Source organism: Macrotis lagotis, chromosome 1 (assembly GCF_037893015.1).
Source record: "Macrotis lagotis isolate mMagLag1 chromosome 1, bilby.v1.9.chrom.fasta, whole genome shotgun sequence".
Taxonomy (NCBI): domain Eukaryota; kingdom Metazoa; phylum Chordata; class Mammalia; order Peramelemorphia; family Peramelidae; genus Macrotis; species Macrotis lagotis.
Window position 1 is genome coordinate 435,203,128 of NC_133658.1, and position 20,821 is coordinate 435,223,948.

A 20,821-nucleotide genomic window follows, 5' to 3' on the forward strand; every position below is an offset into this window, starting at 1 on the left:
TCACCATTCAAATCATAGGCATTTTACATTTAACTGTATAGTCCCTGTACTTTTGTCTTAAAAGCACAAAAATAATTCCTCATCTGAAGGAGCTTCAACTAACTAGACAGATAAGATAAATGCCAATTAATACTCAAGGACAATTAATATTCAGTGAATGGCAAAAATTTAAGTGTTCAAAAAAGGGTCTGATCATTAATGCTGGAATACTCAGAATTATATCTCCAGGAAAAGATGAAACCTGAGTTGAAACAAGATTTTGGCGGAGTTAGGACAAGACAAAGGAAAGGAAAGCATTTCAAAAGTAGGAAACAGAACAAAACAATAGTTTCGTCATCTGATGACTTTATTTACATTAGATGGCCAAGTTATGAATTCCCCTTTACCTGCAGTAGTTTCATTCATCAATCGCAAACAATTAAGACCAGCAATCTGTGTTGCATCCAGTACAGATCTCCTCTCAGCATCTGTATAGAAGCAGGGGACCTATAAAATATAACAAAAATTACAACAAGAGGACCCTTACGCATGTATAAATGAGATAAAATATTGTGCTTTGTAAACCTTAGAGCATGATATAAATAAAAATTGTTATTACTGTTACTGGACTCAAACTACAATGTTATCTCATGGATATAAACAGATGCCTTACAATTTTAACAGCCCAAATGATTTTTTCATAACAATCCATGCCCTTTATGTCACAAAAATGGTTCTTTGAAAAACATCAGCACACAAAAGCCTGAAGCTTGGCACAATGCAGCCCCATGCCCAGATAAGCAGAGCCCAAATTTAATACAAAACATTCATAGTGAAGTAATAGGCTTAAAAAATGAATGAACAATAACAAGAAAAGAACCTGTCAGGTGGCAGGTAAGACAAGACTAAGATAAATAAACTTAGAAGACAACAATGTGAGAACAGCTACAAGCAAAACCTCTAAGAAAAAAGCTAATTGAAAACACAACCACTCTAAATTCGTGGAACAGCTAAAGAAAAAAATAAACATTATAGAGGAAAAATTGGAAAAAGAAAATTAAAAAAGGAGAATAAATTAACAGCTTGGTAAAAGAAGCACCAAAAAAAAAATACTAAAGAAAATGACGCCTTAAAAACTAGAATTGGCCTAAAAGTAAGAGACACAAAAATTCACTGAATAAAATAACTCCTGGGCAGCTAGATGGTGCAGTAAATAGAGCACTCACTGGTCCTGGAGTCAGGAGAACCTAAATTCAAATCCATTCTCAGACAATTAGCAATTGTCTTGCAAAAACCAAAAGAAAAAAAGGAAAAAAAGAAAAAACTAATTCCTTAAATGAAAACTCATAGAAATATCACTGCCCAATTCCAGAGTTCCTAGATCAAGGTGAAAATATTGTTAGGGGCAGCTAGGTGCTGCAGTGGATAGAGCACCAGCCCCTAAGTCAGGAGGACCTGAGTTCAAATCCGGACTCAGACATTTAATAATTGCCTAGCTGTGTGACTTTAGGCAAGCCAATTAACTCCATTGCCTTGCCAAAAAAAAAGAAAAGAAAGAAAATATCATAAGATCTAGAAACAATTCAAAAATCACACTTCTATATTAAAGGACTAGATATTCTGGAAAGCAAAAGAGCTAAAATTACAATCAAGAATAATTTACCCATGAAAATCAAGAAAATCCTTTAGGAAGAAAGTATTTAATGAAAGAAGATTCCAAGCATTCTTGATGAAAAGTTCAGAATGCAAGACTCAAGAAAATCATAAAATGATAAACATGAGTTATAAGGAAAAGTTAAATTGTTTACATTTCTATGCAAATATGATGCACTTAACTGCTAAGAACATCATTATTAAGGCAATAAAAATAGTCTACCAGGGGTAGATTATGTTGTGATGACCTCCCCCTCCCTAAAAATAGTAGGGTTAAAATGAAAAAGAGGAAAGAGAGATAGAATAGGGGAAATTTTCTCACATAAAAGTGCATAAGGAGGATATATGTGGGAGGAATTGCAAGTGGGGGGTGGCAGGCTATACTTGAGTATCACTTTTCACTGGAATTGGTTCAAAGAGAGAAAACTTATCTGATACAATAAGGAAATAGGAGGGGAAGAATATATTGAAGAGCGGAGGAAAGAGAATGATAAAAGGAAAGGCAGATTAAGGAGGGTAGTTTCCAGAAGCAAAATAAACTTTTGAGAGACAGACTTAAAAAAATGAAAATAGGTACATTAATGAAGTAGTGAATTGGTCTAATCATTCTGGATAACTTACTGAAACTACACAGTCAACAACTGGTTTCTTCAAGGCATGTTCTGCAGTTTCCTTTAGTTTAGATAAGAGCATTCCTGTAACCTGCTCAATGGTAAAATGCCGATCTTCCTCCATATATGTTACCTACAGGGAAAAATTCAAGTCAGAATATGAAAGATAGCTCTTCTAACTAGTGATGATTAGGATATATTTAAATCAAATTTATCACCTCAAGGAAATCACATATATATATATATATATATATATATATATATATATATATATATATATATTTATTCCATCTATTCAATAAATATTTTATGTTTTAACACCTATGAACAACTGTACTAGACTACTGAATTAACACTGTCCACAAAAAAACTGTTTTTGCTTAGGAAAATTCTAGTAAATAAACAATTTCTGATTTGTCTTCAAAGATTATTCTTTTTTTTTTTTTTGCAAGGCAGTAGGGTTAAGAGGTTTGCCCAAGGTCACACAGATAGGTAATTATTAAGGTGTCTGAGACCGAATTTGAACTCAGGTACTCTGGACTCCAGGGTCGGTGCTCTATCCATTGTGCCACCCTAGCCAGCCACCCCTCTTCAAAGATTTTTGCTCATTTCCTGTTTAACCCCTATGCACATGAGACTAAGACTTGGGATCATGATGAAAATGACAATTTTAATGGGCTAAAAGGATAGACATTAGGATTATTACTATTTCAGTTTTAAAAATAAGAAAATGGAACTGATCAAAATTTTATCTATAAAGGTAAGTCATAATCTAGGATTATGAGTGATATAATTCAGATTTATTATTTTACCTAAAATTATACCAATTATAGCAATAATCTTATGTCTACTAGCTAAAACATACAGAAAAATTATTCAATAACTACTTTAAATAATCTCATATATATAAAAAATTATATAGAGTTTGTATTTCCATGGAACCACATGTTCCTTTAACACTTCCACACAGATTTAATCTTGTTAAATTTCTCTTAGCTAAAACTATTTGCAAGCTATAATGATGATGATGATGTAAATTATGCTATGATGGGGAGAAAAAAACTTTCTACTGTAATTTTTAAATTTCTTGTCTATATTATAGAAATGAATTAAATGCAATCTGGTTTTCCTAATACTCCCAAAGTTTCTCTAATGAGCAAAAAAACGAGAATTTCTAAAACAAAAAATTATTCCAATGCTTCATGGAAATTAGCCTGGGTTCAAGAAGGCCATGGCAGTCCTACCAAACTTGAAAGCTTCAAGTACAAATGCACCTTAGATAAATGTAGAATGCCTTATCACTACAAGATTGGTCAACCAATGGTAAGTATAGTGGATACAGAAAATCATAAATATATACCCACTGTATCAGTACAGGCAGTATATTTACTACAAAATGTCTTTTTTGAAATAAAGTACTGCTCATATAAGTACTACCTGGGGAAGTTCCATAAAATTTGGTAAGCTACAACCTGGATGGCCTGGAGTGAGAAGGGCAGATTGCTTTCATCAGAGCACTCCATAAATGCAAGTCAATACATCTGTTTAACCCACCAGTGATATTATTTCAGAACTACTGGGCTGCCAATATGCTTGGCATACTCTCTATGCATAATATCAGGTTCTCAAAAGTTAGAAGTAGTCATTGAAAACTGGAAAAGGCTAACTAACTTGGGAGGAATTAGGGGTTCCACCTTTACTAGGCCCTCAAGCAAAATTTAGCTGAATATTTGCTAGAAATGTTATAAAATGGATTCCAGCTTTGCTAAGATTCTTAAGGTTTTTTTATTTAAATTCTGTGGAATTAGAAAAAATTGTAAGTAAATTCATATGGAGAAATAAAAAGTCAAGAATTGCCAGGAGCTTAATGAAAAAAAGTGCAAAAGAAGGGTGGCTTAGCCCTACCTGATCTAAAATTATATTGTAAAGCATCAGTCATCAAAACTGCTTGGTATTGGCTAAGAAATAGAGTGGTGGACCAGTGGAATAGACTAGGTGTAAAAGCAGGAGAGGATTATAGTAATCTGCTGTTTGATAAACCCAAAGAGTCCGGCCATAGGGATAAAAACTCCCTCTTTGATAAAAACTGCTGGGACAATTGGAAGTTTGTATGGAAGAAACTTAGATTAGACCAACACCTCACACCCTTTACCAAGATAAGATCTAAATGGTTACAGGACAGATATAAAAAACAATACTATAAGCAAATTAGAAGATCAAGGACTAGTCTACCTGTCAGATCTATGGAAAGGGGAGCAGTTTATGACTAAGGAAGAGTTGGAGAACATCATCAAAAACCAATTAGATGATTTTGATTACATTAAATTAAAAAGCTTTTGCACAGATAAAACCAATGTAACCAAGATCAAAAGAAATGTAGTAAATTGGGAAACAATCTTTACAACTAATGATTCTGACAAAGGACTCATTTCTAAAATATACAGAGAACTGAGTCATATTTTTAAAATAAAAAGCCATTCCCCAATTGACAAATGGTCAAAGGATATAAAGGTAATTTACAAATGAGGAGATCAAAGTAATCCATAGCCATATGAAAAAATGCTCTAAATAATTAATTATTAGAAGAAATGCAAATTAAAGCTTCTCTGAGGTACCACCTCACACCTCTCAGATTGGCCAGTATGACCAGGAAGGATAATGATCATTGTTGGAAGGGATGTGGGAAATCTGGGGCACTATTACACTGTTGGTGGAGCTGTGAACTCATCCAACCTTTCTGGAGAGCTATTTGGAACTATGCCCAAAGGGCAACAAAAATGTGCGTACCCTTTGACCCAGCAATACCACTACTGCGTCTATACCCTGAAGAAATGTGAAAAAAAGGGTAAAAACATTACTTGTACAAAAATATTTATAGCAGCCCTGTTTGTGGTGGCAAAGAATTGGAAATCAAGTAAATGTCCTTCAATTGGGGAATGGCTTAGCAAACTGTGGTATATATGTATGTCATGGAACACTATTGTTCTATTAGAAACCAGGAGGGATGGGATTTCAGGGAAGCCTGGAGGGATTTGCATGAACTGATGCTGAGTGAGATGAGCAGAACCAGAAAAACACTATACACCCTAACAGCAACATGGGAGTGATGTTCAACCTTGAAGGACTTGCTCATCCCATCAATGCAACAATTGGGAACAATTTTGGGCTGTCTGCAAAGGAGAGTGCCATCTGTATCCAGATAAGGAGCTGTGGAGTTTGAACGAAGTACAAGGACTATTCCCTTTAATTTAGAAAATAACAGATATCTTACTGTCAGATCTTGTTACCTCTTAGACTTCTTGTCTCTTCTTTAAGGATATGATTTCTCTCTCATCACACCCAATTTGGATTAAGGTACAACATGGAACCAAAGTAAAGACTGACAGATTGCTTTCTGGGGGGGGGGGGGGGTGCAGGGAAGCAAGATTGGGGGGAAATTGTAAAACTCAAATAATATCTTTAATAAAAATAAATTTTAAAAAAAGTTTACCTTGATACCAGCTGAACCGGTTGGTAACTGCACAACTTCATATGCAAGGTGAGACTTCTCTTCTTGAACAAATGGATCTGAGAATGCTCTCCCATGAAATCTTTTAAAACCTTGGACTGTGTTCTTTGCATTTGAAATAACCTAAAAGAAATAAATTTAGAATTAAATAATGAAGACTAGCTACTGATAAACATGAAACAAAAATAACGATACGACCAGTGTTGTCTTGCTCTCTTAAAGCTTTAGTTTCTTAGAGGGCTCTATTTTTAAAATGATCATAGAGATTATCTTTCATCTTTCATTTTATAAGTAAAGAAGAATGAATCCCATACGAACTGGCAGAACTAAGAATCAAGGATAGAACATAGTCTTGCAAAATTCTAGCCTAGCCCTGGAAAGTCTTATATGAATTGATGCTGAGTGAAATGAGCAAAACAACACACCTTGTTCATTCCAGCAGTACAATAATCAAAGAAAATAATGAAAGACTTGTGATAGAAAGTATTATCCATATCCAGAGAAAGAAACTGTGGAGTCTAAATGAAGATCAAAGCTTACTATCTTCATGTCATTTTTTCCATTTTTTCCTTCCATTTAGATTTGATACTTCTTTCACAACATAATATGTATCTATGTTTAGCATGGCTATAAACATGGAGTCTATATTAGATTGCTTTCTGTCAGGAGGAAGAAAAATGTAAAAATCGAAACCTTGCAAAAAAAAATCAATGGTAAAAACTACTGTTGCATGTAGTTGGAAAAACAAATAAAATATTTAAATCATGAAAAACATAAAATTCTAGCTTTCTTTCCCCAACATCCTCTAGACATTCCCTAAATTTTTTTTCAATTCTCTTCAGTTAACATGAAAAAATATAGGTATAAATTGCAAAAATATTTTTAAAGTATTCTGAATATAGAATTAACTGTGCACAACATCATCCAAACCTGAAAGGTTTTATTAGGAGTTAGATGGTCTTTACTACTTCTACCAGGAAGGTTATTCTTCCAGACTAATTTGGAAGGAAATAATACTCTTTAAAGAGGTTATAGTTGTCAAGGGCAGGGCTGTTCAATTTTATGTGGCAATCTGTTCATTTACTAAATGTTTTAGTAAATGAAGCCAAGCTACCACAGAGCTCTCACTAAAATGAGAAATCAAAATATATTGTCTATTGTTTCAATAAAAAGTTTTAAAAAATAAGGTTGGACAGCCAGCTGTCTAAGGATAGAAGTGAAAGGAAAAACGTCTACCTGGCTTTTGGCTGCAGCTCCAATTGAACGATTCTTAGGACCAAAAGAAACACAAGCCCTAGAATAAAAAACATTTAAGACATTTTTAGAAAATATTTAGGAATTTATAGTGTAATACAAATGCAACAGGCCCAATCTTATTGCTAAGAGCATTACAATAGAAATGCTAGTAGAACAAAAGTATTCCAAGTTCTAAGCAAGATATTTATTTCCATTTAATGAAGGCAGAATTTCAGAATAGTGGTAATTGGATTTTCCATACCTTTCATCCAAAATAAAGGGAGTAGGGGGAAGGATTTTTTTCAAAAGAATCTAGCTTTCAGCTAGATTCACATGCTTCTTTTTGCTAGAGGTAAATAAAGAGCTATAAAGTCTAAGGACTGGTTACATGAAATCAAATGGGTATAACTTGTCAAACACTAGAACTGAATGAATGAAAAATCATTTAAGTGCTTACCATGTATCAAGTAGTATATTATGTGCTAGATATACAATAAAAAATGAAAATAGCCTGTTCTTAAGGAGCCTAAATTCTAGGGATAAGTTTTAAGTTTCAACTACAAATCATACAGAAAAGAGGAGGGTTTTTAGAGTACAAAGCATATGGCAGTGCATTTTGTAACAAGAGCTAACATTTAAATATCATTTACAACATGCAAGAAACCTTCCCTAAGTACAAATATTATCTCATTTAAGTCTCACAGTAATTTTGAGAGGTAGGTGCTATTATCACTATTTTATAGATGAGGAAATTAAAGGCACAAAGTGGTTAAATGACTTTGCCTATTAAGTGCCTGAGACTGGATTTAAACTCAGGTCTTTCTGACCCAGGTCTGACATAATATTGACTATACTACCTAGCACCAGCATTAATCAATTTATTTCTGAAGCTAAGCCATTTGATAATATCAAAGATTTTAGTATCAAGAATTTTATTTTCTGGTTTTTCAGTAGTAGTCAGTTGTTGTTCAGGCATTTGTAGTCACATAAGTCACTCTTCAAGATTCCATTTGGGGTTCTCCTGGTCATTTCCTTCTCCAGCATTGCAAACAAGGCTAAGTGACTTGCCCAAGACACAACTACTAAGTGCAGAAGGTCACATTCAAACACAAGAAGAGGAGTCTTCCTGACTCCAGGTCTGGTCCTCTATCCACTGACACAGTCCATGAACAGTTTACTAGCATGTTGCCAAGACACATCTCATTTTGATTTTTTTGTTTTCAAACTCAGGATACTAGGCAGAGATGCCAAGTTCTTTCCAAAATATTATGAAGTCAATGAAGGACCTTCCCTGGGCTTCTTTTCACCATTCCTTTTCTAGGTGATACACCAAGAACATGACCATAACTATTCCTACTACATTTGGCCCACTTTACAAGCCCACTTGTAAAACTGACAATACCATTAACTCTATAATTTAAAATTTGTAAATAATTAATGTCAATAACAACTAAGGATCACAACAAAAAAATTTATTTTTGCTATAAATTCGGTTTCTCTTTGGGGTAGAACATGTTATTACTAAGGACAATTCTTATTTTCTTAACAGGAAGGGTGCCTCAACCTAAAGAGGTCCTAAAGGAGTACACAACTCTAAAGATCATGTATTTCTGCTTTCCAACAATCCAGATACATTCTGAATATTAAAAAAACAAAATTTAAAGGCGGATGAAAGAAAATTACTATAGTCTACAAAGTGCATCTTAAGCAAGTCACAGGAGGTTTGGAAGAATAAAAAGTTGATACTGACACATTTTTAAAGGTTTACAAAGCATCCTTACATACATTACTTATCTGTGTTCTGACATCCCTATAAATAGATACAGTTTAATAACAACACCCAAGTTACAAATGAGGAAATGAAAAAATGCAATTCATTCACGGTGGCACACCTGGTAATGGGGGGGGGGGGGCCCACTGAGATTCAAACTCAGCTGTTTCCTGATTCCAAGTCAACTACTCTAGTGCCTCTCACCAATAACTCACTAAAGGCTTTGGGTTACTGACTCCCAGAAAGTGTCAGGATGAGAGAAATTCAAAAGGGAAAATAGATAACCCACTGAAATTTCTATGAATCAGTACAGTTGTGATTCTTATTGCTAATGAAAGTGACTTCAATGAAAGCCAGTGTGCTACAGAGCTAAAATTAGTTTTACACCAAGTAGAAATTAACCAGGAAAAAAAAAAATCACCGTGGACACATTTGTCCAACCACCCATAAGATTTTACGGATATGGGGAATGTCTCTTTTCCATCCACTACCACACCATCAAGGTTGAATTCAAATGCTAGGTGGCGCAGTGGATAAAGCACCGGCCCTGGAGTCAGGAGTACCTGGGTTCAAATCCGACCTCATACACATAATATTTACCTAGCCATGTGTCCTTGGGCAAGCCACTTAACCCCATTGCCTTGAAAAAAAATCTAATAAAAAAATATATACTACAAAATTAAGAGCATTTCTACAGTTTTCAAGATAATCTTTAATGGACTATAAGCTCACTAAGAAACAAAATTACATCTTTATCTTTGCAACCCTAGCATCAAGCAAAGCACTACATACTGTCAAGTAACACAAATGTGGAATAGAATTTGCAAATATGGAGGAAAAGGAACAGATAGCTCTGAAAAATCCCATGATTATAAGAAATCTTCATTCGGAGTTTTGGCAGAGGAGCACATGGCTAGCTCCCATCAAAACAAGCTTAAACTTCTGTCAAGATTTTTAAAACTTCCCACTGAGTCTTACTCTCACTGAAATAGGTTCAATTTCATACAAAATTTTGATATACAAATAAATCTATCTTACCCTAGATGAAAGTAGGAGGGGGAGAGGTGACAGAAAACAGGGAAGACTGGGGGAGGGGGTTCATTTAGATGTAAAACACTTGAGAAGGGACAGGGTAAAAGGACAGAGAATAAATGAAAGTAGGAATATCCTGGAGGGAAATACAGTTAGCAAAAATAACTGTGGGGAAAAAATATTGAAATAAATTTCTCTGATAAAGATTTCATTTCTCATAGAAAACAGAATCAAATTTATTTTAAAAAAGTATTCTTCCAATTCATAAATAACCAAAAGTATTAAGTTTTCAGATGAGATCAATAATATCTATATCATTTTTTAAAAACATTGTAACTCAAGGGGCATCTTGGTGGCCCAGTGGATAGAGCACCAGTCCTAGAGTCAGGAGGAGCTGAGTTCAAATATGATATTAGACACTTAATAATTACCTAGCTGTGTGGCCTTGGCCAAGTCCCTTAATCCCATTGCCTTAAATAAATTAAATTCAAAAAAAAATCTTTACTATTGATAGAATTGTGGACTGGAACAATTCTGAAGTATTGTCTTATACCTACTTGTTCTGTATAAGAAATGATGAAGAAGATGATCTCAGTAAAAAATTCACAAGAGCAGAAGCAATGAAAAATGTATTTAATACAAAGTAACTGCAATGTTGTGGGATGATTAGCTGTGAACAGCTTTTCTCAGCAAAGCTGTGACTTACAAAAAGAATACCATTCAAAGCAAAGACAGCGCTGATGGTGTCTGAATACAGTTTGATGCATACTGTTTTTAAAAACTATATTTTTCTTTTTTCTATTAAAGATTTTATTTGAGTTTTACAATTTCCCCCCATCTTACTTCCCTCCCCCGCCACGGAAAGCTATCTGTCAGTCTTTTCTTTGTTTTCATATATGTTGTACATTGATTCAAATTGAGTGTGATAGGAAAGAAATCATATCCTTAAGGAAGAAACAAAAAGTGTAAGAGATAGCAAGATCAGATAATAAGATATCTGGGTTTTCCCCCCTAAATTAAAGGGAATAGTCCTTGAACTCTGTTCAAACCCCATGGCTTATTCTCCATTGCAGATAGCCCAAAATTGTCCCTGATTATTGCACCGAAGGAATGACCAAGTCCACCAAGGTTGAATATCACCCCCATGTTACTGTTAGGGTATACAGTGTTTTTCTGGTTCTCCTCATCCTGCTCAGCATCAGTTCATGCAATTCAGGCTTCTCTGAATTCTCATCCCTCCTGGTTTCTAATAGAACAATAGTGTTCTATGACATACATAGACCACAGTTTGCTAAGCCATTCCCCAATTGAAGGACATTTACTTGATTTCTGATTCTTTGCCACCACAAACAGAGCTGCTATAAATATTGTTGTACAAGTGATGTTTTTACCCTTTTCCATTATCTCTTCAGGGTATAGACCCAGTAGTGGTATTGCTGGATCAGAGGGTATGCACATTTTTGTTGCCCTTTGGGGGCAGTTCCAAATTTCTCTCCAGAAAGGTTGGATGAGTTCAAAGTCCATCAAGGTTGAACATCACCCCCATGTTGCTGTTAGGGTGTACAATGTTTTTCTGGTTCTGCTCATCTCACTCAGCATCAGTTCATGCAACTCCCTCCAGGCTTCTAATAGAACAACAGTGTTCCATGACATACATATACCACAGTTTGCTAAGGCCATTCCCTAATTGAAGGACATTTACTTGATTTCCAATTCTTTGCCACCACAAACAGGGCTGCTATGAGTATTTTTGTACAAGTGATGTTTTTACCCGTTTTCATCATCTCTTCAGGATACAGACCCAGTAGTGGTATTGCTGGATCAAAGGTTATGCTCATTGTTGTTGCCCTTTGGGCATAGTTCCATATTTCTCTTCAGAAAGGTTGGATTCACAGCTCCACCAACAGTGCAATAGTGTCCCAGATTTCCCACATCCCTTCCAACAATGATCATTATCCTTCCTGGTCATATTGGCCAATCTAGGAGGTGGGAGGTGGCACCACAGAGAAGCTTTAATTTGCTTTTCTCTAATAATTAATGATTTAGAGCAATTTTTCATGTGGCTATGGATTGCTTTGATCTCATCTGTAAATTGCCTTTGCATATCATATCCTTTGACCACTTTTCAAGTGGGGAATGGCTTTTGTTAAAAAATATGACTCAGTTCTCTGCATTATTTTAGAAATGAGTCCTTTGTCAGAATCATTAGTTGTAAAGATTGTTTCCCAATTTTCTACATTTCTTTTGATCTTGGTTACAGTGGTTTTATCTCTGCAAAAGCTTTTAATTTAATGTAATTGAAATTATCTAGTTGGTTTTTGGTGATGTTCTCCATCTCTTCCTTAGTCATAAACTGCTCCCCTTTCTATAATCTGCAAGGTAAACCAGTCCTTGATCTTCTAATTTGCTTATAGTATTGTTTTTTTATGTCTAAGTCCTGTAGCCATTTGGATCTTATCTTAGTAAAAGGTGTGAGGTACTGGTCTAATCTAAGTTTCTTCCATACTAACTTCCAATTATCCCAGCAATTTTTATCAAAGAGGGAGTTTTTATCCCAATGGCCGGACTCTTTGGGTTTATCAAACAGCAAATTACTATAATCATTTCATGCTTTTGCACCTAGTCTATTCCACTGGTCCACCACTCTTATTTCTTAGCCAATAACAAATAGCTTTGATGACTGATGCCTTATAATATAATTTTAGATCAGGTAGGCTAAGCCCCCTTCTTTTGCACTTTTTTTTCATTAAATTCCTAGAAATTCTTGACTTTTTAATTTCTCCATATGAATTTACTTACAACTTTTTCTAACTCATTAAAGTAATTTTTTGGAATTTTGATTGGTAGGTCACTAATCAAGTTAAAACTATATTCTTGAGGTTTCTCTTTTCTTAGGGTGGGAGGAATTATGTTTTCCCTTACAACATGACTATTGTGGTAATGTTTATCATGACTACACATTTCTAACCTTTATCAAATAATTTGCTTTCACAATGAAGGAGGAGATAAAGGATCTGGATGTGAAGTTTTAAAAGTAAATGTTGAGGGTAGTGCAGTAGATAGAACACTGGCCCTGGAGTCAGGAGTCCCTGGAGTCAGGAGTTCAAATCTGGCCTCAGACACTTAATAATCACCTAGCTGTGTGGCCTTGGGCAAGCCACTTAACCCCAATGCCTTGCAAAAAAAAAAAAAAAAGGAATGTTGAAATTTGTTTTTGCACATGGAAAATTTAATTTTATCAAATAAAAAAACTTCCTACTATCCAAACTAATAATAACTAACATTTTTGTTTTTATCAAAATGAGGCTTATGAAGCTTATTTGGTAGTGGCATGGAAGGACTGAAGAGGAAGAAAAGAAAAATTAGAATTATTAGACTATAACAAGAGACTGAGTCAAGGGAAAATGAGGACCTGAATTAGAGTGACATGTGCAGAGATAGGTGTACATGAAATACCTTAAAGACACAGAACCAATTGGACTTGGCAACAGATTGGCTAAAGGAAGAGAGGGATGTGGGTGAAAAGAGAAAAGAAAAAGGGCTGGAGAGGAAATCAAGAATGAAAATACATAATGGTGGGAAAGAAAAGTTGGATTTGGAGCAAGAGGACCTCGGGTTCTACCCTGACTCTGATCCTTCTAAGAGGCTCTCATAACTTCACAAGTCTCTGGATCTCAGTTTTCTCATCTGTAAAATGAGATTTGACTAAATGACCTTCTAGTTCTAATATGAATACCAGATTAAACCCAGGTGTTTGGGAAGAAGGTAATGTCCGCAACAAACAGAAACTTGGTGCACAAACCTGGGAAGATATTGACATCAATTTACAATATACCATGAGAATTTTAAGAGGTATAAATGAAGACAGTATATTCTAAGGGCAGATAGGTGATGCAGTAGATAGAACACAGGTCCTGGAGTCAAGAAGACCTGAGTTTGGGGGACAGAGCCAAGATGGCAATCAAAGCGAATCGTCTCTTAGGCTGTCATAAAACTTACTAACTAAGGACTCTAAATTTTCAAGAGACAGAACCCACAGAGGGACCCAGTGAGGCAGTTCTCCCATTCAAGGTAACCTGGAAAAGAGCAGAAAGGCTCCACTCCCCAGGGTTGGAGGGGCAGCCCACCAGAGTGAAGGAACCTCAGCCCTGTGGAAGAGGGGGGTGCTTATGGTCGTTCACAGACCAGGAGGGAGGACAGAGCCTCACACACTGAGACCCTTGTGGGAGTGTCCCAAAAGCTCAGGAAGCACGCCAAAAACAAGCTCAGGCTGGGAAAACGAGCAGAGAAAAAAAGCATCTTTGGGTGTCTGAGGCCGGATTTGGACCCGGGTGCTCCTGGCTCAAGGGCCAGTGCTCTGTCTGCCACCCAGCCTCCCCTACTATTATTATTATCACTATTTTATTTTTATTTGGGGTCTTTTTTCTTTTTCCAGGGCAGTGGGTTGAGGTGGCTTGGATGTCACACAGCTGGGTGATTGTTGGGTATATGGGGCCAGATGTGGGCTCGGGTGGTGCTCCGCCCACTGCGCCACTTGGCCATACCTACAATTATTACTATTTTTTTCATTTTCATTTTAATTTTTCTCTCCCCTTTACTTTATTGATCAAGCGAGTCTATATTTTTTGGGGGGAGGGGGTATTTTGTTTACTCTTAAACAAGAATATTTTATTAATGTAAAAAAACATTTGTACAAAATAAGTATAAAAAAATATTAAATTTTAAAAAAAGTCCTGAGTTCAAATTCAGTCTCAGACTCTTGATAACTACCCAGCTGTGTGACCTTAGGCAAGTCACTTAACCTCATTACCTTGCCAAAAAAAAAACAACCAAGAGTATATTCTAAATATTCTAAGTGTAATCTTTGGGTACAAATATGGGCAAAGGCTCAGAGGTAGGAAATAGGAGATGGAAAGTGAAATTCAGATAAGTCAATGTCAATTTTATTAGAATGAACAGGAAGGAAAGTTCAGTTTACAAGAGTAATAATAATCTAAATGGGTAATGTATCTGTATGAACTCAAATCTAAAATGAGAAGTGTTATATAAAGGTGGTAGAAAAAACATGTTAAAAGTCCATTATTCAGCCACAGTGCAGAGATATAAGAAAATGGCTAGCTCTAGAAAATGTTTAATAAGAGATTAGTTATCTCTGAGAGAAAGACAGGTTTTCATAAACATCAGAGGAAAGAATTTAAGAGAAATAATGCAAGAATGAAAAGTAACACAAGCAGTCAATGCAAGGAGCAACTGAAAAGGACAAGTAGTACAAAGGAATAGAACTGAGGTGGGATATTGATGAAAGAACAAAGATGTACAATATCATTTTTACCTCATTGGGATACAAAATTAAACCATGGAAAATAAGAAGTAGGAATTAACTAAAGAAAAAATATGAAGAAGTTTTAGATAAAATCAGATTTCATGGTTTTAAATAGAAACATTGTGTAAAGGTGTCTGTTAATGGTGGTGGGCCTCTTTAGTTCTAGGCCAAAACAAGGAGAATCTACATCTGGAAAGGAGGTAAAGGAGGGGCTCTCTTCTACCCCTTTCAACCATAATCCTTATGAGAAAGCACTACCCTCAAAGAAATGAACACTATTAAGGCCTGAACAAAAGACAAGCAAAAGAATCTTGAAAAGTAACTTTTCAAAAGCAAATCAAGGGGCAGCTAGGTGGCGTAGTGGATAAAGCACTGACCCTGGAGTCAGGAGTACCTGGGTTCAAATCCAGCCTCAGACACTTAATAATGACCTAGCTGTGTGGCCTTGGGCAAACCACTTAACCCTATTTGCCTTGCAAAAACCTTAAAAAAAAAAAAAAAAAAAGACAAAAAATGAAGGGCAAAAGAAAATCAAATTGTTCCTAATAAAGATTTGCAGTCTGATGTAGAATCCTTGTTTTCTATTCTTGGTATATGGTCATCTTTTTTTGACAAATTAAAATTAAATAAGCAAAAATTAAAATCACAATGACTAACACGTTATCATCTTATTTCAACATTCTATGATTGTAGTTTTGATACTTAAAACACATTCTAACCTAAACCTTTCTTTAGAATTTGGATGAAAGCTTGAAGGAAGAAGATCATTTGCTTTGTGGTACAAATCTACTGGCTGGAGGCAGCTAAGTGGCACAGTGGATAGAACACCTGGCCCTGGAATCAGCAGGACCTGAGTTCAAATCTGACCTCAGACAGTTAATAATTGCCTAGCTGTGTGACCTTGGGGTACCTATAGCCTTAAATTTAAAAAAAAAAAACAACTAACTCTACTGGCTCCTAATGAAGTTAAATCGAAAGTCTGAATCATTTTAAAATGAGTCATCTTTATTCTAGTTTTTACTTTGAAATATGCCCCAATTTCCTAGTAGACTACCTTTTTTACTGCTTTCAACCATGAATTGAAAATAAAATAACCAAAACAATACTTCATCTTCAAAGAGCAGGGAAACAGCCTTTCTAAATCCATGGAGTCTCTTATCACTGAGGAGAACCCTTTACTCTAATCTCCAACTTTTTCTGAGGTTCAAACAGAGAAATCAGCTTACTGAATACAAATTCAGAAGCATATTAATATTGAATTAATTTATAACTCTGAGTCTCATTTTCCTAATCTACAAAATGGGCGGGGTGGGGGGGGGGGTGGACTTGATGGCCTCCTAGGTCCCTTCCAGCTCTATATCTATGAGAGCTGTGATCAAATAGGAGAAAGTAAGGCGAGCTGGGATTCAAACTGACTCCAAATCCAGTAGTCTTTCCACTGTACTAACTACCATCCTCCATTAAAACACTCTAGTCACCATGGAAATGATCCAATTTCCATCAAGTCCAACAACAAGCTGAAAATGTTTTAAATGGTAGAAGTTAATTAAGTAGGAGTTTATCACCCTAAATTTGAACATCAAGTTATGATTTTTTTTGGACAATAATCAAAAAAAGCATGTGGAAAGGAGGTGATCAAGGAGGTGATCTACCCAGCAAAACTGAGCATCCTCTTCCAGGGGATAAAATGGACTTTCAATGAACCAAGGGAATTTCAAATGTTCCTGTTGAAACGACTAGAGCTGAACAGGAAGCTTGACCTTCAAATACAGGACTCAGGGGAAGCATAGAGAGTAGAGGAGAAGGGTAAAATTTGAGGAACTTAATGATGATGAACTACATGTATTCCTGCTTAGAAAAATGATACTGCTAATACTCATCTGAACCTTCTCATTTAATACAAGCAGGTAGAAGGAGCTTTTATAGATGCAGCACAGGAGAGAGATGAATCCGAAGATAAAATATATTGTAAAAATGGAGCTAATTCCTAAAAGGGAAATGCACTGATAGTAACAGAAAGGAGAGGTGGAATAGGCTAAGATATTTCGTATAAAAGATAATTTAAAAAAATTTTTTTTACAATGAGCTTTTGCAATGATATGGAAGGGAGGTGACAGGGAATGAGGGAACCTTCGCTCCCCTCAGAAATGGCTCAGAGAGGAAAAAATATACACATTCAATAGGGTCTAGACATCTAGAGTAAAAAGGAGAGAAGGGGGAAAGGGGAAGGGGGGGGTGTGGGTGATAGAGGAGAGGGTAGATCATAGGAGAGAACAGTCAGATATAACACATTTTCTTTTTTACTTCTTGCCAAGGGGCTGGGATTGGGTGGCCTGTCCAGGACCACTGGCTGGGTGGTTGCTGGGTCTCAAGGGGTGGTATGTGGGCTGGGGGCCTCTTGGACCCAGGGCTGGTAATCAGTCCACTGAGCTACTCAATCACCCTACAGCTAGGAGAGGGACAGAGTGAAAGGAGAGAGAAAATATAATATATGGTAGTGGGGAGGAATGGATGGAGGGAATTAAAATCAGCAACAACAACAGTGCAAAAATATGGAAGCAACTTTTATGACGGACTTATAACTGTGATCTACCGGAGACAGGGCTGATGGTATCAGAACAGAGACTGAAACACATTTTTTTCCCCTTTCCTTTACTTTATTTCTCATGAGGGTCTATTGGGGGGTGGGAGTGTATAATTATGTTTACTCTTAAACAAGAATATTTTAGTAATGTATAAAAAATGCACATCACTTGTACAAAAATATTCACAGCAGCTCTGTTTGTGGTGGCAAAGAATTGAAAATTAATGTAAATGTCCTTCAATCAGGGAATGGCTTAACATGGGATGGAACACTATTATTCTATTAGAAGACAGGAAGGATGGGAAGATTTTGCATCAACTGATGCTGAGCAAGATGAGCAGAACCAGAGGAACACTGTGCACTCTGGCAGCAACATGGGAGTGATGAGCAATTTTGATGGACTTGCCCATTCCATTAGTGCAACAATCAGGCATAATACTTTATTTTTCTTCCTTAGGGATATGATTTCTCTATCATCACATTCAATTTAGATCAATGTATATCATGGAAACAATGTAAAGACTAGTAGACTGCCTTCTGTGGGGGTGGAGGGGAAGGAAGCAAGATTGGGGGGAAATTGTAAAAAATTCTCAATTTTCTCACAAAAAAATAAAGAACACACAACACACCAGCAGTCCAGGGATAATCTTGCTTTGTTTCCCCAAGTTTCTTTGATTTCTTCTTAGGTCTCTATATTTTGAAACCTTTTCAATTAATGTAGTTTGGAAAAATTCATTATTTAAAATGGTTGTAGATCTATTAAAAACATTTCTTGGGGGGGGTAGCTAGGTGGTGCAGTGGAGTACCTGAGAACCTGAGTTCAAATTGGGTCTCAGACATTTAATAATTACCTAGCTATATGGCCTTGGGCAAGCCACTTAAGCCCATTTGTCTCACAAAAACCTAAAAAAAAAAATTCTCTCTCAAAAAAAGGAGTTGATCTACAATGAGAATTTCCAATTCAATGAAATATTTCTTTTTTTGAACCACTAAAGAAATAATATGAATAGTGAGCAAATATAGCAGTATTTTCAGCATTATACTATAGCCCAGATCACTTTATTAGCAATCTTAAGATTCTCATTTCAAATTTCTCAAGAATCATTTGTACAATACAGTGCTTACAATTTTCCCTTTGTTACTATATATAATTTTGCTTGTTGCATGTTAAACCAAAGGAAGAACTTCTATTTTTGAATTTTGAGGAGTTGATGATTTGTAAATAATTTTTAAGTAAAGACTGACTTTTAAATGACTATTTACAAGGGAAAGTACTTTTCCTTTCCTGGTTCTCTTATGTTCCTTTTAGGATTTAAGCACTATTAATTCCGAAGAAAGAAATCAGGGAGCTGTCAAAGTCGTACTTTACAATCTCCCCAAAGTAATGGAGGTACCACCACAGGTCCTGTAGCCTAGGCAACCCTAGTTTAGAAGTAAAGGAACTGAATGATGACTCAGTCATTTCCCACCCCAACCTCCCACATCAGTTTCCTTAGTATAATTCTGTGTACATCAAAGAAAGGACAAAACATTTTTTGCTTAGAAAATTCTCTGCTGGCAAGTTTGTTGCTATTTCCCTAGGACTCTTCTCTACCCTTATATCCAATTAAAACATCATCAGCTCCTCCTCTTAGCCCTTTTCATTTATTAGTTTAATTTTTACTTATTGAACTAATGTGACAGGGAAGATAATGGTGGATTTGGGAATCATCAGAAAAATCAATCTCAATTCTGCCATTGATTCAGCCACCAGCCATGTGACTTATCTTCTATTCAGCTCATGCCTTTAATACTTAACTCCAGGATTATTATGAGGATTAAATGAAATAATGTAAGATATTTTGTAAGCTACAAAGTGCCTTAAGTCACTTATTCTTATTATTACTTGCCTTTAAATTTATTTCAACCCTGGGACAGGACATCCTGAAACTAAGGTGTGCTTAACTTTGTAGCTGAGTGACCCCATTTCAGGCATAATTATAGGTCTGATCTGAGGAATTGATTTTTATTATATACACAAAACCATATTTGTCCTAATATTTTCCCAAGTACTATTAAATTATATGATGATATTCATCATTCTAAAGTGGAACATTAAATTTAGAAAACTGCCTGCCCGTGGTATAGCTTCAGTTTATATTCCAGACAATCCCTAATTGACTTGATAGAATAATTTTCCTTTTCTTTTAGATCAATTTTACAAGTAGGAACCATTTTATGTTTTAAGTTTAGTGACTTGGAATAACAATCAACTTTTTTCTTCTCTAAGAATTAGGATGTTTATTTTTAATATATTTAAACTTCCCATTTTACATTTCTCTAATTTTATAAGCCTTGAAGTTTTCTCTGAAATATGGAAACTTTCAATTATGTTCTATTGTATTACCCCCAAATCTTTTCCAGACAAAGAGACAAACATATAAAGCACCTCTGAAACCCCAGTCATGTGATTTTATTCAGAATGGCAAATCCAAATGCAAAATGGCATCAGTTTTTAATGATTGTAGGTCATTTCCTATTTTTCTAACTTAGGAGTAATGACAAGTAGTATGGTAACCCCTGCCAATAGTAGTGCCTTAAATTTTTTTCCCAAATAACTAATTTTTTTCTCTTAACAAGAAAATGTTCAAAATTAAACTAAAAGACAGCACTGCTATCATTCCCAAATTCATTTAATATTCTGGTCAAGGCCATTCCAAAAACACTGGAGAAATAGTTCTTATTTTCTTTTTCATTCTTCAAATCTATATTAAATATTCTCCATGCAAGCTGTTGCCAAGGTCTGTCGATTCCCTTTTGCCACAGTTCTCAAATATGCCCCATCTGTGATACTGCAACAACTCTAGTGCCTGCCTTCTTCACCTCACAATCAAGAAGAGTACTGCAAACAGACTGCAGTTGGGTCGGATTCCTCAACTTTGTTCCAGACTTCAAGCCATCCCCCATTCAATCACTAAATGATTTTCCTAAAGTGCAGTTCCAATTATGACACCTCCCTACCGAATAAATTGCTGTGGCTTCCCTATTATATCCAAGAACAAATACAGAATACTATGTCAGCATTCAAAGCTCCTACATACCTAGCCCTCTCCTAACTTTCCAATCTTGCTTCAAATTACCTGGT

At 35.7% G+C, this 20,821-nt stretch overlaps 1 protein-coding gene across 1 annotated transcript in view; it reads right to left on the reverse strand.

Annotated features, from left to right (window-relative positions):
• The window catches only part of HSPA4 (heat shock protein family A (Hsp70) member 4), a 46,360-nt gene that overhangs the window by 23,162 nt on the left and 2,377 nt on the right, over positions 1–20,821 (reverse strand). The window contains exons 2-5 of the mRNA XM_074213244.1: positions 6,988–7,045; positions 5,734–5,874; positions 2,254–2,376; positions 387–486 (exon numbers count right to left, since the gene is read on the reverse strand). Of these exons, the coding sequence (XP_074069345.1) occupies positions 387–486; positions 2,254–2,376; positions 5,734–5,874; positions 6,988–7,045 (422 nt within the window). The remainder of the gene's footprint in view (positions 1–386; positions 487–2,253; positions 2,377–5,733; positions 5,875–6,987; positions 7,046–20,821) is intronic.